General features: G+C 46.4%; 1 protein-coding gene across 1 annotated transcript in view; it reads left to right on the top strand.

The window, feature by feature from the left end:
- The window catches only part of LOC126248492 (uncharacterized), a 571,346-nt gene that overhangs the window by 532,038 nt on the left and 13,562 nt on the right, over positions 1–25,746 (top strand). The window contains exons 6-7 of the mRNA XM_049949523.1: positions 23,760–23,914; positions 24,041–24,152. Of these exons, the coding sequence (XP_049805480.1) occupies positions 23,760–23,914; positions 24,041–24,152 (267 nt within the window). The remainder of the gene's footprint in view (positions 1–23,759; positions 23,915–24,040; positions 24,153–25,746) is intronic.

The following is a 25,746-nucleotide window of genomic DNA, read 5'->3' as shown; positions in this document are numbered from 1 at the left end:
TTTGGTCCCATAGTCCTTACCACAAATTTCCAAATACGTCACGGTAAACCTGACAGGGCCTCTGAGTGTATTCTCTTCAAAGAAGAACGGGTAGAGAATAAAGATGCTTGTGAATCCACACCACAGAGTCACGTATTGGTACAGCGAGTGCAGTGGTTCTTCGTACATAACACGCGGTTTAACATTACCCCAAATTCGGCAGTTCTGCGTCTTCACTGCACCCTGCAGTGCAAAATGTGCCTCGCAGCTTCATAGAACATTGCCCGATCACATGTTATCGACTTCGACCTGTGCCAGAAACCAAAGAGCAAATTCAGAACGTTGCTCTGTATCATGCTCCTGCATTTCGCTGCAATTTTCTAATGCTGCAACTTCTCTGTATACTACAGCATGATCTGCGAAAAGCCGCATGGAACTTCCGACACTATCTACTAGGTCATTTATATATATATTGTGAAAAGCAATGGTCCCATAACACTCCCCTGTGGCACGCCAGAGGTTACTTTAACGTCTGTAGACGTCTCTCCATTGAGAACAACATGCTGTGTTCTGTTTGCTAAATCTCTTCAATCCAGCCACACAGCTGGTCTGATATTCCGTAGGCTCTTACTTTATCAGGCGACAGTGCGGAACTGTATCGAACGCCTTCCGGAAGCCTAGGAAAATGGCATCTACCTGGGAGCCTGTATCTAATATTTTCTGGGTCTCATGAACAAATAAAGCGAGTTGGGTCTCACACGATCGCTGTTTCCGGAATCCATGTTGATTCCTACAGAGTAGATTATCGGTTACCAGAAATGACATGATACGCGAGCAAAAAACATGTTCTAAAATTCTACAACAGATCGATGTCAGAGATATAGGTCTATAGTTTTGCGCATCTGCTCGACGACCCTTCTTGAAGACTGGGACTACCTGTGCTCTTTTCCAATCAATTGGAACCTTCCGTTCCTCTAGATACTTGCGGTACACGGCTGTTAGAAGGGGGGCAAGTTCTTTTGCGTACTCTGTGTACAATCGAATTGGTATCCCGTCAGCTCCAGTGGACTTTCCTCTGTTGTTTTTCTATTCCTTAGACACGTATTTCGATGTCAGACATTTTTTTCGTTTGTGCGAGGATTTAGAGAAGGAAGTGTCAGTCGTGGTCAGAACAGCGTTGTGTGTACTTGCATTATGTCGGAGTTAAGTGAAATCCAGCGGTGACGAATTGTTGGCGCTCGTATGGCGGATGCTTTCCTAACCAAAGTAACCGAAGTGTTTGCTGTTTCAAGAGGCGCCGTATCCAAAATTTATACCGCGTACAGGGAAAACAGGAAACATCATCCGCTAAGTAACAACGTGGCAGAAAGTGTGTTCCGAGTGATCGTGACGGACGTTCATTGAAGAGGATTGTAACGAAAAATAAGATGGCATCTGCGAAAGTCACTGCAGAACTGAATGTTAGGCTCACAGACCCTGTCTATGGAACTCAATAAGCAGACAATTTCTGGGCGAGCTAGAATTCCAAAACCACTGATAAGTGATGCAAACTCCCGTAACAGGAAAACGTTGTGCAGAAGCCATAAAACCTGGACTGCGGAGAAATGGAAGGAAGTTGTTTCATTGGGTAAGACTTGCCTGTCACTGTTTTCAACTTCAGGCCGAGATTGCGTCCGAAGAGTGAAACATGGCAGGGGTTTGATGGTGCTTTGGGCAGCCGTATCGTGCTTTTTCATGGTCCCCATGGTTACTCTGCAAGGTCTCATTACTGCCAACTATAATGTCACCATTTTGGCTGACAGGGTCCATCCCATGGTACCATGTTCGTTCCCCAATGTTGATGCTCTATTCAAAGTCGTCAGGACCCCTGTTCACACAGCTCATATCGTCCAGGTGTGGTTTTGCGGGCACGAGGATGAATTTGCGCATCTTCTCTGGTCATCACAATCACCAGATCTCAATGTTATTGAGCTTTTGTGGTCTATTTTGGACAGAGGGTTGCGTGATGGGTATGCACCATCATCATCGTTAGCTCTATTTGCCACTATTATGCAGGAAGAACGACATAATATTCTCTTAAAAAGCATATAGTACCCGTATACATCGATTCCGAGAAAATGAGATGCTGTTTTGAATGCTAATTGGTTTCCTTCACCGTATTAGGCATGATAATGTGTTATATTTCTGGTATTTCCATATTTTTGTCAGACTTCTGCATACACGTGAAGTGGAACCCACGTCCAGAATCGTGGCTTTCCAGTGCTTCAAGCAAAAACATGCCCAACAACTTGTTCTACTCTTCCGTGTCTTGCCCACCTTCCACGATGTTTTGTTTCTTCAGTTGCTCTATGGATCTTCTGACGCCTGTTCGAATCCTAGACTGGTAGAAATCACTCAGCAGTTTGCGTAGTGACAAGGGGAAGTCTCTCTGAGAGGGATACACGATGCAGATGGCTGAGTCACACATGTTACATGGTTTTTTAAGGCGTAGAAAAGCTATTTCTGGTTTTCAATCCAGACGGACGAGAGGGCGGTTGGGAAACAATGTCTCTGAACCAGACTTGAGGTTGAGCTACACCTGCTAGAGAATACAGCCTGCGTCCCGAGGATAGTTTCAAAAAATTCTGCGAGTAATCTGCATGTAGGTCAACAAGCGCGAGACAAATCATTGGAAAATCATGGGAAATGCTGGTACATTAATAACCGGTGTAACCGCCAGAATGTTAAATGAAAGCATGCAAACGTGAATGTATTGTGCTGTACAGTTGCTGGACGTCAGTTTGTGGGATGAAGTTCAATGCCTGTTGCACTTGGTCAGTCAGTACACGGGCGGTTAATGCTGTTTGTGGATGACGATGGAGTTGTCGTCTGTCGATGTCCCATATGTGCTCGACGGAGGCAGATCTGGCGATCGAGTAGGCCAAGGCAACATGTCGACCCTGTAGAGCAAGTTGGTTTACAACAGCGGTATGTGGACATGCGTTATTCTGTTGGAAAACTCCCCGTGCAATGCTGTTCATGAACGGCAGCACAGCAAGTGTCGAATCACAAGACTGACGCACAAATTTGCACTCAGAGTGTGTGTGATAACCACGAGCGTGCTCCTGCTGTCATACGAAATTGCACCCCAGATCATAACACCAGATGCAGGTCCAGCGTGTGTAGCACGCAGACAGTTCGGTTGCAGCCCCTCGACTGGCCTCCTCCTAACCAACACACGGCCGTCACTGGCACCGAGGCAGAAGCAGCTTTCATCAGAAAACACAGCAGGCCTCCACCCTGCCATCCAATGAGCTGTCGCTTGACACTAGTGAAGTCGTAAATGGCGGTGGTTTGTGGAATGCACGCTACAGGACGACTGTATCGGAACTTTATAGCAGATCGTTGAGTCACTGTGGTGCTAACTGTTGGTCAAATTTCTGCTACAGTGGCAGTACGATGCACCAGAGCCATACGCCGAGCATGATAGTTTCCCTCTAGGTTGTGCCACGCGGCCGTCCGGAGCCGAGTCTTCTTGCGACCGCACATTCACGTGGACACCGCTGCCAGCAATCATGTGCAGTGACAACATTACTGCCAGGTTTTTCTGCAGTATCGCAGAAGGAACATCCAGCTTCTTGCAACCCTATTACGAGACCACGTTCAAATTCAGTGAGCTGTTGATAATGCAGTCTTTGTCGCTTTAAAGGCATTCTTGACTAATATATACTCATCATGTCCAGTCTCAAAGGTAACTAAAGCACACGACCATCACAGCGTGTATTTAAATCAAACCTGATTTACGTCCTAATAGTGGCGCTGCTAGCGCCATTCTTATATGACTGGCGCGAGATCTGAATAGACGTCTTTCAGATGTACGAGGATGAGTCAAATGAAAACTTTAAATATTTTTTAAAATATTATTTATTGTGAAGAAGTGGTACAAAGCTGTATCACTTTTCAACATAATCTCCCCCACGCTCAATGCAAGTCCTCGAGCGCTTACAAAGTGCATAAATTCCTTTAGAAAAAAAATTCTTTTGGTAGTCTGCGCAACCAATCATGCACCGCGTGGGGTACCTCTTCATCAGAACTGAACTTCTTTCCTTCCATTGCGTCTCTGAGTGGTCCAAACATATGGAAATCACTTGCGGCAAGGTCTGGTGAGTATGGTTTCCGGTTGGTGGAACTGAACCCAGGTTTCGTACCCAGTAACGATTCTTGCAAGAAAGCCATCACCTTCTCGTTCAAAGCGCCGAAGAAGTTCTTCATAAGCATCAACACGTCGTTCTCTCAATTCAGGAGTCAGCTGCCATGGCTCCCATCTTGCAGACACTTTGTGAAACTGGAGCACATCATGCAGAATGTGGTGTGCTGACCCATGAATCAAATGGTTCAAATGGCTCTGAGCACTATGGGACTTAACATGTGAGTTCATCAGTCCCCTAGAACTTTGAACTACTTAAACCTAACTAAACTAAGAACATGACACACATCCATGCCCGAGACAGGATTCGAACCTGCGACCGTAGCGGTCGCGTGGTTCCGGACTGAAGCGCCTAGAACCGCCCGGCCACCGCGGCCGGCTGCTGATCCATGACTAATCTGTAAACATGCTGCAATGTCATTCACTGTCACTCGGCGGTTTTCCTTCACTGTGGCTTCAACTGCTGCAATGCTCTGTGGAGCCACAACTCGTTGTGCCTGACCTGGACGAGGAGCACCTACCACAGAAGTCACACCATTTGCGAACTTCCTACTCCATTCGTAGACTTGCTGCTATGACAAACATGCATCACCGTACGGAACCTTCATTCGTCGCTGAATTTCAGTAGGTTTCACACCTTCACTACGCAAAAACCGAATAACAGAACGCTGTTCTTCCTTCGTGCAAGTCGTAAGTGGGGCGGCCATCTTTATACTGATACTGCGACGGTATGTGTGCATCTGCACTATGCTGCCACCTACAGGCCATTCTACACGCTATTTGTAGCATGCTTACCAACTTACAGGATAAGGGCGCGAAATTTCGATTTGTTATTACAAATTTAAGGTTTTCATTTGACTCAACCTCGTAAAACGCGCCTGCCAACTTCGGCTTGTCGCACAACTCGCTCTTGGTGTTGACATTTTTTTCCGTCAGTGTACTTAGGTGAGTCGAGTTATAGATACTAAGCGGTGATTCATTGTACTTATGAATGAAAAGCTTCTATTTTAGTCACCAATGGATTTATTTCGAAGAAGTTACACCAATACTAACAAAGAGTGCATCCAAAGATGTGCGTTTCTTGTCTACTGTTGTAAAGTTTTCAATCAGTTGCAAGAACTAGATTATCTTTGTAACTGCTACATTAATATACCAACTAATTCTTCCACTCCAGCAGGGCAACGTATATCTGGAGATTACTGCACAAAATACCATTCCTTCGCGTAATTAGAAAATGTTTCACTAATTCGAACCCATTTCGTAAGACGTCACTACAGTTACTGGAAATGAAAAAAAAAAGTTATACTGAAAGAGCGATGGTGGGAAAGCCATCTTGTCGGAATGATCCAATTAGCGCCAGTTTCTACCATTGTGCTAAGCTTCCAAAGGAGCAATCGGCGAGTTCCGTTCCCACCCATTTGTCAGCGCACAGCTAATTAGACAACCTGAAACTCCCAGTGCAGCGCCGCCTTGCAGCGTAGAAAACTCTCCCCTCCTTCCCCCTCCCCACCTAGCTCAATTAAAAGGAAACTACTTAAAGAGCCTAGAGTAATGGCTCGTATTTTATCTCCCACCTCACTGCGATTTATGCACACAGGCTATGGTCTTCCTTAAAGTCTGAAAAACGTTTTACCTCAAATGAGTTTGCGAGAACAACTTCTCAACGATTTTAAGGTGGTTAGTAGGTGCAGGTGGCAATGCTTTTCAATTCCTTGCCAAACAGGCTGCGCTTTTACTGTGGTAGACTAGAAATTTGTTTCTGAAAATTCGAAATCTTACGTCATTGCAGTGTTCACTGGAATCTCAAAAATATAAGGAGCGATCGTAAAGCTTTCGTTCGAAGTCCATTCAGCCCAGAATCGGTATGACAATCGGGCAAAATCGCCGTGAGCATTGAGGCTATCATCCCACCGACGTCGACGTTGAAGATAACCCGTCCGGTAAAACATCATGTTATGCTCCGTGAAGAAGCCCGTAACTGACCGCATTCTTGTTCGACGGGGATCATCGATGCTTCAAGCAATATTTTAAGGCCGGAGACGTGATAATCGCATGGGGATCAGGACTCTGTTTGTCCTTCAGCAGCCAAGAATAATAGAACACTGGTCCTGTTTGGACGCACTTGCTAATAACATCGCAATAGTTCACGTTGCCGCATTCACTGTGAACACGTCGGAAAGACACGAGTGTCGCACTAATGCATTGCCTACATGTCGATACTTACATTATGTGATCAAAAGTATCTGGACACCTGACTGACAATGACTTAAAAGTTTGTGACGCCCTCCATCAGTGATGCTGGAATTCAGTATGGTGTTGGCCACCCTTAGCCTTGATGACAGCTTCCACTCTTCCAGGCATACGTTCAATCGGGTGCTGGGAGGTTTCTTGGGGAATGGTAGCCCATTCTGCACGGAGTTCTACACTGAGGAGAGGTATCGATGTCGTTCGGTGAAGCCTGGCACGAAGTCGGTGTTCCAAAACATCCGAAAGGTGTTCTACAGAATTCAGGTCAGGACTCTGTGAAGGCCAGTCCATTACGGGGATGTTATTGTCGTGTAACCACTCCACCACAGGCCGTGCACTATGAACACGTGCTCGATTGTGTTGAAAGATGCAGTCTCCATCCCCGAATCGCTCTTTAACAGTGGGAAGCAACAAGGTGGTTAAAACATCAATTTAGACCTGTGCTGTGATAGTGCCACGCAAAACAACAAGGGGTGCAAGCCCCCAACCATGGAAAACACGACTACACCATAACACCACCGCCTCCGTATTTTACTGTTGGCACTACACACACTGGCAGATGACGTTCACGGGGCATTCGCAATACCCACACCCTGCCATTGGATCGCCACATTGTTTACCGTGATTCGTCACTCCACAAAATGTTTTTCCACTATTCAATCGTCCAATTTTTACGCTCCTTACACTAAGTGGGGCGTCGTTTGGCATTTATCGGCGTGATGTGTGGCTTATGAGCAGCCGCTCGACCATAAAATTTAAGTTTTCTCATCTCCCGCCTAACTGTCATAGTACTTGCAGTGGATCATGATGCAGTATGGAATTCATGTGTGACGATCTGGATAGATGTCTGCCTATTACACATTACGATCCAGTTCAAATGTCGGCGCGCTCTGTCAGTCAACAGACGAGGTCGGCCTGTACCCCTTTGTGCTGTACGTGTCCCTTCACGTTTCCACTTCACTATCACATCGGAAGCAGTGGACCTAGGGATGTTCAGGAGTGTGGAAAACTCGCGTACAGACGTATGACACAAGTGACACCCGATCACTTGACCACGTTCGAAGTCCCTGAGTTCCGCGGAGCGCCCCGTTCTGCTCTCTCACGATGTCTAATGACTACTGAGGTCGTTGATGCGGAGTATCTGGCAGTAGGTTGCAGCACAATGCACCTAATATGATAAACATATGTTTTTGGGTGTGTCCGCATACTTTTGATCATATAGTCTATATATTCGTATCGAGGTCGCGCTAGGCGTTGCATATAAGCTGCAGCAATGACTTCAGACGGAAACATCTTGACCGCCCCTTATAGAAATGTTAAGTGATTGACTTAGCCCTATGGATTACGAACTCTGGACTCGAGGAAGCGTAGAATGTGTACGACTTGTCAGTTCTTTGGCTCTTCCTCTAAAATCTTGCAGAACGTGATTCTTATTATGTTGGGTAGTCATATCAACTGCACTGCAGTTAAAAGCTTTAGACATCGCAGATTTGAAATGGCGGTGTAGTGATGCACGCACATAGTGCGTTTAACAGGGCATTGTGAATTAAGTTCCTCAGACTGCATGCCATTACGTGAAAATTGGCATGAAAGTGCGAATTGGAGCTATTACCTGTACATAATAATCTCGTGACAAATACAAGCCGCTCATGACACCACGCAACTCGTAATTCATGGCGACAGCATTGTGAGGTTGCAGCTTATCTGTGGAGAATCTTCATATGCCACTGATACGTTTTTCTGCCGTTTTTACCTTTGACACTTCTTAAAGTATTGCTTGCGCCCTGCTGTTGCTGGCTGATCATCATTGGCTTCTCTGAAATTAACGATAAATTCACGAAAATTGATTCATATTCATAGTGCCGCCCCCCCCCCCCCCTCCCCCCAGGGGACTCGCCACTCTTTGGCTCGTTCGTGCTTTGCTACCACAGGGCCCCAGCCTCTGCAGCATCTTTTCCCTTCCGTGCTGCATGTCTATCGTCGTGCTATTCTTTTTCCCCCTCACTTGGGGAATCTGTGTGGGGTGTTATTGGGAATGTTCTGCGTTGTCTTTCGCTGACATACGAACAATCTCACAACTGTTTTTCATTCCCTTTTCCTTTCTTTGTTTCCCTTCTCACCTCGTTCCTCCGCTTCGGCGTTTGAGGTTCCTCTTTTTCTTCTTCTTCCCTGTGCGCTCCTCACGACCAGCCAATGCGTCTGACACATAACAGGTGACCGGGTAACGTGTAACTCCCAGCCCCGGGTCGACAGGTAGTGTTCGCACGTACCCCCTGGTACGGGCCAAGCCCGGGGAGGGGTGATTGCCTGAGCTGCAACCTTCCCAAATTGCCGATTGGTCCCTCTGTCACGTGTTCAGGAGGTGTGACACGAGGTATGAACAATCACCTAAGGCGGGAGCGCCCCCTTGTGAAGCGGGCCTCCAGTTGGAAGGAGCGCGCCATCAGAGACGCTGCCAATCATTGGGAATTTTCTCGCGATGAGAAATCATCTTCCCAATCAATGTCTACGAAACGTAAACGTCATGAGGCTAACGATTCTAAGACCCTTCCTGCTGCACCACAGTTCCTCGTGGTCTCACGTACTGAAGACGGTTAGTGCTTCACCACAGTAAATCCGTTTAACTTTCAGAAAGGTGTAGATGCAATTGCCGGCCCTTTGAAATCCTGCTCTCGTTTACGGAATGGCACTTTGCTTTTGGAGAGTACTTCTGATTTTCAAGCACAGCAACTGCTTGCTGCCTCGCCTCTTCACAGCTACCCTGTTCGCGTCGAGACCCATTGAACTTCGAATTCTTCCCATGGTGTTATTTACACTAGGCTGCTCGACGGTCTAACCGAGGCCGAAATCCAATCTTACCTCTCTGATCAGGGTGCCACTGTCGTCCATCGGGTGGTGAAAAAGGTAGATTCCTTCTTAGTGCCCACCCGCACTCTTTTTCTCACCTTTGATAGAGTGGTGCTTCCATCCAAGATCAAAGCAGGCTATGAAATTAACACAGTCCGACCATACATTCCGAACCCGATGTGCTGCTTCCAGTGTCATCGTTTCCACCACACTACAATTTCTTATCGACACCCAGCCAAATGTGTAACCTGTGATAGGGTTGCACACGAGGGCGATTGTCCGCCTCCGTCTCCACGCTGCATCAACTGCAAAGGCGGCCATGCCGCCCCTTTTCGGGATTTCTCTCTGTAATGGTTCAAATGGCTCTGAGCACTATGGGACTTAACTTCTGAGGTCGTCAGTCCCCTTGAACTTAGAACTACTTAAACCTAACTAACCTAAGGACATCACACACATCCATGCCCGAGGCAGGATTCGAACCTGCGACCGAAGCGGTCGCGCTGTTCCAGACTGTAGCGCCTAGAACCGCTCGGCCACTCCGGCCGGCTTTCTCTCTGTATGTTGATGAGCGGCCTTTCCAAGAGATCCGGGTAAAGGAAAAAGTGCCTTACCCCGTCGTTCGCAAGTTATTGGCTAGTCACAAACCCTGCGTTCTCCCGTCTGGCACCTATAGTTCTGTTCTTGTTACCCCTCGCTCCATGAAGGACATGGCCACGCAGATATGCGACATCAAATTCAGCTCTGAGGTTGTAAAATCGCTCAGTGTCAAGGTTGAATCACCATCCCCCCGTCCAGCTGTGCAACAAGCTATCAAACTCTCGCCTCAAGAGATGAGACCACCGGCTACACAATCAGTAGGCCGGAAAGGACAGGAGGAGTACTCCTGTGAAGCCGTCCTACGTCCCTCCAACCAAACGACACCCGAGTCTTCCTCTGCTATCCGGAAAGGCTCGAAGAAGTCCACTAAAGGCAAACTGTCTTCTTCTTCGCCGACTCGAAGATCCTCTTCGGTGGTGTTGCCACGTGATGACAGCCCGGTCCGCCTCCTTGCAATATTCGTGCAAAGTGTTGTCGCGTTCATCGGGATAGGAAACGAGGTAGCTGGATTTCATTTACTAGTTCTTTTAACAGTTCCACCCCTTCCTCTGTCGTGTGGGCCAACCTCCGACGGCTCTCGGGAACCAAGATCCAATTTCCGCTCTGACAGTAGCAGACGATGTCATCGTGGACCATATTGCTATCTCAAACACCTTGGGCCGCCATTTTGCGGACATTTTGAGCTCTTCCCACGATCACCATGTTTACAATGGAAACGAGCGGAGGAGGGTCGGGCGATACCCTTCTCTTCTCAGAATCGTGAGTGCTGCAATGCCGCCTTTACTATGAGGGAGCTAGACCATGCTCTCAGTTCACCCCAATCCTCCGCCCCAGAGCCAGACGCTGCCAACATTCAGATGTTACAGCACCTCTCTCTTGCAGACAAGCACTTTCTGCCTAACACGTACAACCGCATCTGGGCAGAGTGCACATTTCCCGGATGTTGGCGTGAAGCCACCGTCATACCCATACCTAAGCCCAGTAAGGACAAAAACTTTCCTTCTAGCTACCACCTCATCTCTCTCACCAGCTGCGTTTGCAAGGTGATGGAATGTAAGATTCGTGCCCGGCTGGTATGGTGGCTAGAGTCTCGCAATTTACTAACGACTACACTGTGTAGATTTCGAGCACGGCTTTCTGCAGTTGACCACCTCGTTACTTTGTCCACCAATGTTATAAATGGTTTTCTGCGTAAATCCCAGACTGTGTCCGTGTTTTGCGATTTGGAGAAGACCTACGACACCTGCTGGAGGACTGGTATTCCTCATACTCTTTACACATAGGGTTTCCGTGGCCACCTGCCCTGTTGCCTTCAGGAATTTTTAAAAGATGGAGTTTTCAAGGTGCGTGTGGATTCTGCCTTGTCGGACACCTTAATCCAGGAAAACGATGTGCTTCAGGCTTCCGTCCTGAGCGTCGTCTACTTTGCTATCGCCATTAACCCTATAATGGCCTGTCTCCTGCCATGTGCCTCCAGCTCCCTTTCTGTTGACGATTTTGCCATCTTTTGCAGTTCTCCACGGACCTGTCTCACCGAGCGGCGTCTTCAGCGATGTCTTGATCGTCTTTACTCGTGCCGCATCGACAATGGCCTTCGTTTTTCCCCTGACAAAACCGTCTAAATGAATTTCTGGCGGTGCAAATGGTTTCTCCCACCACCTGTACATCTTGGGCCTGTTGCTCTTCCATTCGTTTAAACTACGAAATTCCTGTGGCTCATGTACAATAGGAAACGCTCTTGGTCCTCCCATGTGTCTTACCTGGCAGCTCACTGTATGCGATCACTCAATGTCCTGCGTGTCCTCAATGGTACTTCCCAGGGCGCAGATCGAACAACCCTCCTCTGTTTGTACCGGTCCCTTGTCCGTTCAAAACTGGACTATGAGTGCTTTGTTTCTGAGTCTGCACGTCTGTCCCTCTTACGCCGTCCCAACACTATTCACCATCGTGGCATCCGTTTGGCCACTGGCGCCTTTTACACTAGACCGGTTGAGAATCTGTATGCTGAATCTGCTGAACTACCACTGTCCTATCACAGTGACTTTTTCGTCAGCAGGTACGCATGCCGTTTATCTGCGATGCGTGGCTATCCATCCTATGCCTCCTTCTTCGATGATTCCTTTGATCACCAGTATGGGGCGCGTCCCTCTTCTCTGTTACATCCTGGAGTCCGCTTTCAGCACTTGCTACGGCGGTATAACTTCACACTACCTGCAACTTTCCCGGTGGGTGTGAACCCTTTGTAAGTAGGCTGTTTAGGTTTTTATGTTGGTAACGTCACGTAGCGCTCTGTATGAAAATCACTGACTGTGCTGTGTGCAGTCTGTGGCTGGTTTGCATTGTTGGAATTTGCTATTGTAATGTTGGGCAATTGGATGTGAACAGCGCGTAGCGTTGCGCAGTTGGTGAGCCGCCAGCAGAGGTGGATGTGGGGAGAGAGATGGTAGAATTTTAAGAGCGGACGATCTGGACGTGTGTCCACCAGAAAGAGTAAATTTGTAATACTGGAGGTCATGAACTGAGATATATATATATATATATGTATATATATATATATATATATATATATATATATATATATATATATATGACTTTTGAACACTATTAAGGTATATACATTGTTTGTTCTCTATCAAAATCTCTCACTTGCTAACTATGCCTATCAGTAGTTAGTGCCTTCAGTAGTTAGAATCATTTGTTTATCTGGCAGTATTTGCACTCGCTGTATTGCAGTAGTTACAGTAACGAAGATTTTTGTGATGTAATTGATTCATGAAAGGTATAGGTTATTGTTAGTCAGGGCCATTCTTTTGTAGGGATTATTCAAAGTCATATTGCGTTGCGCTAAAAATATTGTGTGTCAGTTTAGTGATGATCAGAATAAGTAAAGAGAGAAATGTCTGAGTACGTTCAGTTCTGCTCAGCTGTTTGAAAATCAAATAACGTAAGGGGTTTACCAGCACTGTCATTCTTAATTTTTCTAAGGGGACGTTTCACCTTCACCACCTTGGCTTCGTGAAGCGGCCCATGTTAACCTTGGCCTTTATTCGCTTCCTAAGGACGCTACTCCAGCCTCGCTCTATCGCATTCAGTTTCACGACCTTCGCATGGAACTTCGCGATAGTACCTTTGTATACACTGATGGCTCACGGACTGACCGTGGGGTCGAGTGTGCATTCGTCATTGGTACCCGTGTCTTCCGATATCGGCCTTCAGCACACTGCTCAGTATTTACAGCCGCTCTCTTCGCCCTGTATCAGGCCACAGAGTTTATCCGGCGAAACAGACTTTTCAATTGTGTCCTCTGCACAGGATCACTCAGCGCCCTTCAAAGTGTATCTGCGCTGTACAGCAGCCATCGCTTAGTGCAGCGGCTCCAGGAAAACTGTCATTTGCTCACTCTTGGTGGAGCCAGTGTCATGTTTCTGTGGGTTCCTGGTCACGTCGGTCTGCCAGGAAACATGGCTGCTGACGCTGCTGCCAAGGCTGCAGTCCTCGCACCTCAGCCCGCGAGTACCTATATTCCCTCTGATGATCTCTGTATTACCGTCTGTCAGGGGTTCTGTCCCTTTGGCATTGCCAGTGCTTCTCCTTTCACGGGAATAAGCTCCGGCTTATTAAGCCTCTCCCAGCGACTTGGCTGACCACCTCTCGGCCCTCCCGCCTGAAGGAGACTATTTAAAGTCGGCTGCGTATTGGGCACTGCCTTCTTAGCCATCGTCATTTGATAAGTGGTGCTACGCCACCACTTTGTACACATTGCGCCTAAGTTTTAACTGTCCACCACTCCCTGACAGAATGCCCATTTTTTTTAACCGTTTACGTCCCCGTTTGGCTTTGCCTTCTGAGTTATCGGCCGTTTTAGCAAATGACGCGTAAGTTGTCAACCGCGTTTTACTTTTTATCCACCAAAGCAATATGGCGAAGGCCATTTAATTTTTAGTTTGGACCTCCTTTTCTCTATGGTATCATTTTAGCCCTTTCTCCAAGTGCTTGTTTTTAGCTGTCTTCTGTTATGTAAATTGGGATTGACGTATAGTCGTTTTTTAACTCGTCTCTGTCTTCGTGTTATATAGTTTTCACTTGGGCGCGTAAAACGCCAGTTGTTTTTTGCGCCCTAAAGCAGAACAAAACCAAACCAAATAGTCACAGTGATTGTTCAAAAACTTACAAACCTGTTCCCAGAGCTGTAATTTGTATAGAGTGCGGACTGTTTTAATGCACCAGTACTAGCGTAAGAAACAAATGTTGGTGGTAGATCCCAAGACAAAAACCAGCAGTAAATACGTAAAGTGGCCTCGAAAGCCTCAACGATATTTTGAGAGAGTGTAATTTGTGTGAGATTTGTACTACTACTTTGCTTTCAGGTATGTAACATTCATATATATACTAATATTTTCTATAATCACATTTTAGTAGTTCTGGACATTGGCTAATAACAAGAGGAAAAACATCGTCAATTAATGGCATCTTTCAATCGCAGTTGCAATGACAGGAGCAGCGATCGGTGAAACAGTGATGAGATTTCGCAACGATGTGCTCTGGGTACACTTGCAACTAGTCAGTATCCGTCAGATGTTTGGGCATTCTACAAACTGACACTTAGTTGACTCGTCAGTGTCAGAGGGTAGGATGCAGGTTCGATTCACGAAGATCATAAATTTATTTGTAGATGGAAGAGGGGGGGGGAGTAGTAGTAGTAGTAGTAGTAGTAGTAGTAGTAGTAGTAGTAGTAGTAGTAGTAGTAGTTCTAAGAGTTGTGGCGATGCCTATTCTTAGAGTGGATTAATAAGTCTTATGCCACGTTCAGTATAGTACCAGTATTCCACATAGGCATCTTATAGATTTCTATCAATGTAATGTGAGGTATCTGATGGCTGCAGTTGATTTCTGGTCTCTCGTCATGGAGTTCACTTCTGCTGCCATATTTTATATGTATGAGCTATATTGATAAATACAAATGGTTCAAATGGCTCTGAGCACTATGGGACTCAATATCTTAGGTCATAAGTCCCCTAGAACTCAGAACTACTTAAACCTAACTAACCTAAGGACATCACACACACTCATGCCCGAGGCAGGATTCGAACCTGCGACCGTAGCAGTCCCGCGGTTCCGGACTGCAGCGCCAGAACCGCTAGACCACCGCGGCCGGCTGATAAATACAACCTGCAAAAGATTGTTATCCGACATGTTTATACACTGTTACCAACATATAATTGGTTGGACTTCACTGTAGGTTTACCTAACCTACCACAAAATTAACTCACTATGAAGTGACTCGTGGCGTTTGAATAAAATGTATTTAAAGACATCACTCTCTCCCCCAGTTTAAGGGATGTGATGTCAAAAAACGAAGTCTAACAGTATATGTAATAATAGAAATACGCAGCTGTTTGAAATGAAACGAAATGAAACGAAATGAAATGATCGTATGGCATTGAGAGCCAGGAGTCGCCCGCTGAGTTGCAGGTCTTTTTTGTTGACGCCACATTAGGCAGCTTACGTGTCAGTGATGATGAAATGCTGATGAGGACAACACAACACCCAGTCCCCGAGCGCAGAAAAACTCCGAACCGGCCCGGAATTGAACCCAGGCCTCCTGCATGGCAGTCAAATACACTGACCACGCAGCTAAGGCGGCGGACTACGCAGTAATTTTATGTTTTAAGTTAGAATTAACTTAAGATATTTTTTCAGTTGCATAAAAAATCTGAAACTGTATTAATGTGCTAACAACCACACTTGACTCCACTATTATATCTTGGGGCCTGGCTACCATCTTAGCAAAATAAAATTCTGTATGTAATTTTTTTTTACGTAATTGAAAATATTGAGAGTTTATGTATTAAGCGTCTCATCTTAAAGAAGTTTTTGTATTGATTCTAACACTGCTGGCCGGCCGGTGTGGCCTGCGATTCTAGGCGCTTGTCTGGAACCGCGTGACCGCTACGGTCGCAGTTTCGAATCCTGCCTCGGGCATGGATATGGCTCAAATGGTTCAAATGGCTCTGAGCACTATGGGACTTAACATCTATGGTCATCAGTCCCCTAGAACTTAGAACTACTTAAACCTAACTAACCGAAGGACATCACACACATCCATGCCCGAGGCAGGATTCGAACCTGTGACCGTAGCAGTCGCGCGGTTCCGGACTGAGCGCCTAGAACCGCTAGACCTCCGCGGCCGGAGCATGGATATGTATGATGTCCTTAGGTTAGTTAGGTTTAAGTAGTTCTAAGTTATAGGGGACTGATGACCACAGATGTTAAGTCCCATAGTGCTCAGAGCCATTTTTTAAAATCATATTTGTTTGGCCTCTGGCATCTGCTGAATAAATGTTACTTTTCAGTACTGTCATTTAATTGAATGTGAATATTACTCATTAGTTTATGTGATACAATGTTGGGATCAGCCAAATGACTCGGTTCCCCATGAAACCTGTCACGCTACAGTAACGGACATTCCTCGAGTCAGGATTTTTAGTAGACATGAGGCAGAACAGGAGAGGTGGTGACGCTGCTGGTGCAGGAGGCCAAGCTTGGGAGCTTTTGTGGATGGCTGTCATATGCCCTAATTTCTCAGTGAAACATCTTTGTTCGGAAACATATTTGTTACTTGTGGTTTTACAGTACAGATTGTCTTCCCTGTAAAGGCGGAAGACTTGCTGGTTTGCACACTGTAGTGTGACCGACTGCGGACTTGCGTCAGCTGCGGCCCTCGTGCAGGTCAGGACCCAGCAGCGATGTCGTGCGGGTAGCTAGAAAGGAGTCTGTAGGCGCAAACCTATTTTGGCTCATCGACAACTAGAGATCTCGAAGAGGATGTGTGCTTAAGCAGGTGCCAACACCATTCCACGGATGGTGGGTGTCGCGAAGGTGGAAGTCCAGGACATAAATCAACAACACAGCATACAGCCAGGGAGGTGGTACTACGTACACGCATGGCACTCACGTATCTTGCCCAACAGGTTGTAGGCAGTAGGTGGCAGTCAGCTGGTATGGCCCTTCCCCGGGGGAAGGCCCAGGCTCAACGACGTCTTAAAGTTCGGTGGTGACCAAACAGCAGTGTCAGCTTGCAGCAGTTAAGTTCCTCTACAGCCGCCTGGGTTTGGTCTCTTAGTAGTTGGCAACACAACAAGATTAGCCAACCACGTTATCCTGTAACTGCAAAACTCTCATTCCGTCGGAAGCGGAGGTGCAGATGAGATGACCACACACTGAGACTCCTGAAAAGTTTGTATTTAGGTTGGGCATAACGTCACCGCAGCCAGCTATGCGGTCAATTGGCCTCATTATCTGGAGATGTCAGCGAACTTGTCCACACAGTGGTGTTTCATTTATTCCTTTATTATCCGTTCGCCCCTCGCCATCGCGTTTTCCGTCAGTGCTGGGTCATCGTGGAGTAGCTGAGCTCGGAGGTTACATGTTATGGCTCTGTAATGCAAGACTCGCAGAATGATGGATTAGATGATGTCATACTACACTGCCTGGACTTACTGATTACGGTTCGGTGTAGAAATGTATTATGAGTGGCGCCATGCCTTTTGCAATGTTGCACTCTTTGTGTGCCCCCAAATATCGGATGTGAATCACGGTATGAGCCGGATGTGGTTTCCTGCCGTCTGTGCTAAGCAATAACTTAAATAATTTATACGCACACCTCCAAGAGCTGGACCTTCTTCGCAACACTACTTTGGTCTTTATTTACTGTATATCCTCAATTCATGGTAGCAAAAGATAAGGTTCTGATAGGAATCCAAAACACAACTTCAAAAGGACTATATTGTAGCCGGCCGCGGTGGTCTAGTGGTTCTAGGCGCTCAGTCCGGAACCGCGCGACTGCTACGGTCGCAGGTTCGAATCCTGCCTCGGGCATGGATGTGTGTGATGTCTTTAGGTTAGTTAGGTTTAAGGGGACTGATGACCACAGATGTTAAGTCCCATAGTGCTCAGAGCCATTTGAACCATTTGACTATATTGTATCAATGGAATCAACAAGCTTGTACTGTTGCGACAAACATGTCTGAAGAATAAAAAAAATGGTATTTGCATGATACACACTGAGATGACAAGTCATGGGGATAGCGAATGCGCATATGCAGACAGCGGTAGTATCGGGTACATAAGGTATAAAAGGACAGTGCATTGGAGGAGCTATCATTTGTACTCACGTAATTGATGTGCACAGGTTCCCAACGTGATTATGGGCGCACGACGGGAATAAACAGACTCTGAACACTGATTAGTAGTTAGACCTAGATGCATGGGACATTTCATATTGGAAACCGTTAGGGAATTAAATATCCCACGATCCACAGTGTAAAGAGTGTCCCGAGAATACCAAATTTCATTCAACACGTCTCATCACGGACAACGCAGTGGCCGACGGCCTTTACTTAACGACCGAGAGCAACGGCGTTTGTGTAGAGTTGTCAGTGCTAAGAGACAAGAAACACTGCTTGAAATAACAGTAGAAATCAATGTGGGACGTACGACAGACGCCGCTCGGACAATACAGTGAAATTTAGTGTTAATGGGCTATGGTAGCAGACGACCGACACGAGTGTCTTTGCTAACAGCACGACATCGTTTGCAGCGCCTCTACTGGGCTCGTTTCCAAATCGGTTGGACCCTAGACGTCTGGAAAACAGTGGCCTGGTCAAATGAGTCCCGATTTCAGTTGGTAAGAGGTGATGGTAGGGTTCGAGTGTGGCGCAGACCCCACGAAGCCATGGATCCATGTTGTCCAAAAGACACGGTGGAACATGCTGGTGCCTCCATAATGGTGTGAGCTGTGTTTACATGGAATGGACTGGGTCCTCTGGTCCAACCGAACCGTTCATTGATTGGAAAAGATTATGTCTGGCCATTCATGGACTCCATGTTCTCAAGCAACGATCGAATTTTTATCTCTGACAGTGCGCCATGTTACCAGGCCACAATTGTTCACGATTGGGTTGAAGAACATTCTGGACAATAAGACCGAATGATATTGACACCCAGATCCCCCGACATGAATACCATAGAATATCTATGAGACCTACTCGAAAGGTAGGTTCGTGTACAAAATTCTGCACCGGCAACACTTTCTCAATTATGGACGCCTATAGAGGCAGCATGGCTCAATATTTCTGCTGGAGATTTTTAACGAATTGTTGAGTCCATGCCAAGTCGAGTTGCTGCACTACGCCGGGCAAAAGAAGGTACGACACGATATTAAGCGTTATCGCATGATTTTTGTCACCTCGGTGTATTGTATCAATAGAATCAGCAAGGCTGCACTGTTCTTACAGGTTGTCTTAGGAATAAAAAAACGGAGTTCGCATGATATAAAATACTTGGGTAGGGTCGTAGAGTTTGTTGTAAGGTGGCATAATAGACTTTATTCGATAATCGATTATGAAATTATATCACACAGGGCAGGTGCACCTCGCTAAGTACACCGTTGGCGCCATACCTTTCTCTCTTCTTTACTGATTTTAACATTTGCAGGCAATTTTCCTCAGTTGCTGCTTCAATAATACTATATCGTATAGATATGAAAAAACTGTTCTTTTGCAGCTGAATGTTTTATTTGTGTGTACAAAACGTGTGTCGCCTATTTACACTAGACATCTTCAGTGGTTTGTAATATAAAGAAAATTATTTAATTATACATATTTTGTTCGGAGATCTGTAGTGATTATTAACAGCTCATTTAAATTACCTAACTATTTACAAATATGTGGAGGTGTTTCTACACTCATATTTGTTATGTCCTTTCCACGTTCTTTGTATATATTAGACGTACATAGCAGAGGTTTCTTCCAATTTATAGACCAGAGTTAAACATTTCACTGCAGAGAACCTGCAGGGTGAGGCTTTTAAAACTGTTTGCCGGAATATTTGGCGAAATACACATCGGATTAAAAAAAAGTGGTAATAAGCGTTGTTCACCTCGAAGAGGGACATGTATTAACAAAACACTCGATACCCCTGCACCACCCCTAGGGTCGGGAGGGGGGCGACTTTGAAATCTTATTTAAGAACCCCCTATTTTTATTGCAGATTTGAATTCTCCGTGAAAAAATATGTATCTTTTGTATGTGACATTTCTTTCGTTTCATGATAGACGGCGCTGTAATCGCTAGACATGGAAATGTGGTGACAATTGTTGCAAAACGGTACTATCTCAAATAAATACATATCCGATTAAGACGAAGAACTTTTTCGATATTTTTGATAATGCTATCATGTGACACCTCCCACAATCGATTGAAGCACAAACAGTGATTACACTCAGTCCGCGGTCAGACTGTGCATGTTACTTCAATGATTCGGACTGTACACATGTCGTCGCAATTGTTCCACGATGTTAACGACTGCAGAGAGGGTCGATATCATTGCCGCGTGCTTTGAGACTCATAGAAATGTTGACGAAGCGCGTCAAAGGTATGCTACACTGTTCCCCGATAAGAAAGTTCCATCTGCAACGATGTTTTGCAGTATTATCCACCTGTTTACTGAAACGTGAAGTGTTAAACGTAGAGAAAGAGCCCGACTGCGGCCTGTGACAAACGAAAATACCACAGCGAATGTTTTAGCTACAGTTGCTGCAGATCCTCACATCAGTTCTTGGCAAATTGTGCGAGGTTTAGGAATTTCGCAAACAAGTGTTCTGCGTATACTGCATGCACACAAATGGCATCCATTTCATTTATCACAGCATCAAGAACTGCATGGTGATGATTTTCACAATCGCCTGTATTTCTGCAAATGGATACAGGAACAATTGGCAGTCAATGAAAATTTCATTTCACAGATACTTTTCTCCACTGAACCAAATTTTACGAATCGTGGTCAAGTGAATCGATATAATATCCATTATTGGTCAGTGGACAGTCCCCATTGGGTAAGGCAAGTTGAACATCAACGTCTGGTGCGGTATTTTAGGTACGCAGGTAATTCGCCCATACTTCATAGAAGGTAAACTGCCTGGTCAGATGTACAGCGACATTGTGGATAATGTTTTACCCAACTAATGGACGATGTTCCACTTCAAACGAGACTGGATATGTGGTTTCAACACGATGGATGCATTATGGATGCATTATTTGCGATTAGCTCGAGAAGTTTTGAATCGAAACTATCCAGGTCGATAGATTGGACGAGGAGGTCCTCAGACGTGGCCCGCACGTTCACCCGATTTGACTTCTGCCGACTTTTTCCTGAGGGGATGGCTAAAAGAGAGAGTTTATATGGATGTATCAACAAACCTAGAAGATATGCGGCAGCGGATTCGCAATGAATGTGCGAGCATTTGTGCAGACATACTAATACATGTCGGATTTTCATTCACACGCTGGGTTGCAATGTGCATTAGAAACAACGAACAACATTTCGAACATTTGCTGCACTAAAACAGTTGCGACAGGCAAGGGGACGCAGAGTAATCAAGCACTCCGAGATAGTGAGAGGCAAGGGGACTCACAAAAATAAATCACCCCGAAGGGAAAACATCACTACTAAGACCACGTCGTTGTTCCTGGGTAACGCTAAATGCAGTCTAAGAATGCATTGCGGGAGATTAGATGGTGTCACATGATAGTATTTTCCCAAATATCAAATAATGTACTTTGCTTTTCCTAATCGGATGTGTATTTTTGTGAGATATTACCTTTTGCAAACAACTGTCACCCCATATTCATGTGTACTGATAACAGCGCCATCTGTCAGTAAATGAAACGAAAGTTACATATTGCCGGCCGTTGTGACCGACCGGTTCTAGGCGCTTCAGTCCGGATCCGCGCTGCTGCTACAGTCGCAGGTTCGAATCCTGCCTCGGGCATGGATGTGTGTGCTGTCCTTAGGTTAGTTACGTTTAAGTACACTACTGGCCATTAAAATTGCTACACCACGAAGAGGACGTGCTACAGACGCGAAATTTAACAGACAGGAAGAAGTTGTTGTGATATACAAATGATTAGCTTTTCAAAGCATTCACACAAGGTTGGCGCCGGTGGCGACACCAACAACGTACTGACATGAGGAAAGCTTCCAACCGATTTCTCATACACAAACAGCAGTTGACCGGCGTTGCCTGGTGAAACGTCGTGATGCCTCGTGTAAGGAGGAGAAATGCACCATCACGTTTCCGACTTTGATAAAGGTCGGATTGTAAACTATCGCGATTGCGGTTTATCGTATCGCGACATTGCTGCTCTCGTTGATCGAGATCCAATGACTGTTAGCAGAATATGGAATCTGTGGGTTCAGGAGGGTAATACGGAACGCCGTGCTGGATCCCAACGGCCTCGTATCACTAGCAGTCGAGATGACAGGCATCTTATCCGCATTGCTGTAACGGATCGTGCTGCCACGTCTCGATCCCTTAGTCAACAGATGGGGACGTTTGCAAGACAACAACCATCTGCACGAACAGTTCGACGACGTTTCCAGCAGCATGGTTTATCAGCTCGGAGACCATGGCTGCGGTTACCCTTGACGCTGCATCACAGACAGGAGCGCCTCCGATGGTGTACCCAACGACGAACCTGGGTGCACGAAAGGCAAAAAGTCATTTTTTCAGATGAATCCAGGTTCTGTTTACAGCATCATGATGGTCGCATCCGTGTTTGGCGACATCGCGGTGAACGCACATTGGAAGCGTGTATTAGTCATCGCCATACTGGCGTATCACCCGGCATGGTATGGGGTCCCATTGGTTACACGTCTCGGTCACCTCTTGTTCGCATTCGCGGCACTTTGAACAGTGGACGTTACATTTCAGATGTGTTACGACCCGCGGCTCTACCCCTCATTCGATCCCTGCGAGACCCTACATTTCAGCAGGATAACGCACGACGGCATGTTGCAGGTCCTGTGTGGGCCTTTCTGGATACAGAAAATGTCCGACTGCTGCCCTGGCCAGCACATTCTCCAGATCTCTCACCAACTGAGAACGTCTGGTCAATGGTGACCGAGCAACTTGCTCGTCACAATACGCCAGTCACTACTCTTGATGAACTGTGGTATCGTGTTGAAGCTGCATGGGCAGCTGTACCTGTACACGTTATCCAAGCTCTGTTTGACTCAATACCCAGGCGTATCAAGGCTGTTATTACGGCCAGAGGTGGTTGTTCTGGGTACTGATTTCTCAGGATCTATGCACCCAAATTGCGTGAAAATGTAATCATGTGTCAGTTCTAGTATAATGTATTTGTCCGATGAATACCCGTTTACCATCTGCATTTCTTCTTGGTGTAGCAATTTTAATGGCCAGATGACTGATGATCTCAGATGTTAAGTCCCATAGTGCTCGGAGCCATTTGAAGCGTTTGAAAATTACATATTTTTTTCACGAAGAATCAAAATCTGCAATAAAAAATAGGAGTTCCTGTTTAAGATTCCAAAGCCACCCCCACTCCCACCCCTGGGGGTGGTGCTAAGGGTCCAGCGTTATATTAATTGATGTCCCTCTTCGAGGTGAACATCGTTTATTACCACTTTTTTTAGTCCGATGTGTACTTCGCTTCACTCTGTATATTGTAGCACACTGCACGTGTTCTTGCTGACATGCCTTAGGGCTGACTGTGTGGGATCATGGCAGCTGTAGGTGGTGTGCATAGAGTAGGCCGCTGGGGTGAGGATGGAGGGAGGGTGCGTGTTGGAACACTGTGTGTGTGTGTGTGTGTGTGTGTGTGTGTGTGAGAGAGAGAGAGAGAGAGAGAGAGTGGTGTGTGTGGGAGAGAGAGAGAGAGAGAGAGAGAGAGAGAGAGAGAGTGAGTGGTGTGTGTGAGAGAGAGAGAGAGAGAGAGAGAGAGAGAGAGAGAGAGAGAGTGGTGTGTTTGAATACTTCCTAATGGTAAACCGTGAATTAGTTGGAACAGTGAGATGCAAAGCGCAGTCTGGGGTGTTGCAGGTGCTGCGCTCCCGACTGGCAGACGCCGGGCTGGACTGCTGCGAGTCACCCCCGCCAGGGGAGGCTTCGACGAACCTGGACTCGCTCAACGACAGCGACAGCGCCGTCATCATGGAGGAGGGCGACGGCGAGACGAGCTCCGCGCACGGCCACGGGCACGGCCACGGGCACGGCCACGGGCTCGGCCACGGGCCGTCTGCGCACGCGCACGCCCACGGCCACGGCCACGGGCAGGTCGGCGCCGGCCACGCGTGGCACCACGGCCGCTACGCCGGCCGCAGCGGCGGCGCTGTCGCCGTCGTGCGCAGCGTCTCCGACGCCTTCGAGCAGCCCAAGTACCCGTCGCTGCGCCGCTCCAACGGCTTCCTGCGCCGCCCGGAGATCCTCGAGACTGTGAGTGCCCTCTGCGCAGCTAATAGAATAGCTTCGTCATCTATATTACTAAGCCGATATCCCGGAACACTCTAACAGCTGCAGGTTGCCTATCTAACGGCTTCCAGAGTGAAAAAACTTTGATTTTCCATATTTCGTGAAACTGTTGACGGATTTTAAAAATTTAATGTGATGCAATAATTCAGGGTGTACCAATAAGAATCATCCGATTTTGCACGTCTCTGTTTCTCAAACTAACAAACGTATACAACGAATTTTGTTTTTTGATGAAGGGGAAACTCAAAGATTTTTTTCATAGGTGTTCAACATGTCCCCCTCGACATGCACGGCATATGTTAATGCGGTATTCAAATTGCTCCCACACTGCAGCGAGCATGTCTTGAGTTACAGCTTCCACAGTTGCTGTTATGCGATATCTCAGGTCTTTCATTGTTGTTGGTAACGGAGGCAAATAAACAGAGGCTTTGATAACCCCCCCCCCCCACACACACACACACACGCACACACGCACGCGCGCGCGAAATAATCACATTCAGTCCGGTCCGGTGACCTTGGAGGCCAGTAATGTAAGGCTGAATCATTTGGTCCAGTGCGACCGATCCATCGTTCAGTAATCCTTTGATTTAAAATTTCCCGCACTTCCTGAAGCCAGTGTGGCGGTGCCCCATCCTGCTGGTAAACGAAGTCGTTCGAATCAGACTCCAACTGTGGGAAAAGAAAGTTCTCAAGCATATGGAGATATGTGCTTCCTGTAACAGTGTTCTCGGCCAAGAAAAATGGACCATACACCTTTTCCCGTGAAACTGCGCAAAACACATTACATTTTGGAGAGCCCCTCTCATGTTGTACAACTTAATGTGATTGTTCCGTACCCCATATTCTCACATTATAACGTCCACCTTTCCATTTAAATGGAATGTTGCCTCGTCACTAAATACTAAGAGTGGAAGAAAACTTTCATCCTCCACCTTACCAAGAACGAATTATAGAACCCCACACGTTGTTGTTTGTCACCTTCACGAAGAGCTTGCAGTAGCTGAATTTTGAATGGTTTCATACGTAAACGTCAACACAACACACGCCAGACGTACATCGGGGGCATGTTGAGCAGTCTAGCTGCACGGCGAACGGATTTCTGCGGACTCCTCGTGAAACTATGGCGGATGCGTTCGACATCTGCGTCAGACACTCGGGGACGGTCCGGTAGTTTGCCTTTACATAAATAACCTGTCTCTCGGAATTGTTCATGCCATCGTCTAATGCTCTGCGCTGCAGGAAGATTCACACCATACCTAGTTCGAAAGCCAGGCTGAACAGTTATTACTGTGCAAAACGTAGAACATAAAACGCTTTCTGTTGTCCCGACATCATTTTTACTAGAACTGAAGTGGGTGCACACTGCTGCTACCTAGCAGGAACCATGTAAAACTCGAAAGTTTGCTCTTTCCAAAAGTACATTGTTCACGCACGTATCTCACATAACAAAATAGTTATGACTTTTTTAAATCGGATAATTCTTTTTGATACACCCTGTATACTCAGGAAGAAACATAATCTTATTTTACAACTTTAACGCAATACGACAAGTATTGCA

The sequence above is a fragment of the Schistocerca nitens genome, chromosome 3 (assembly GCF_023898315.1).
Source record: "Schistocerca nitens isolate TAMUIC-IGC-003100 chromosome 3, iqSchNite1.1, whole genome shotgun sequence".
NCBI classification, from domain to species: domain Eukaryota; kingdom Metazoa; phylum Arthropoda; class Insecta; order Orthoptera; family Acrididae; genus Schistocerca; species Schistocerca nitens.
This window is presented reverse-complemented; position numbering and strand designations above follow the sequence as displayed.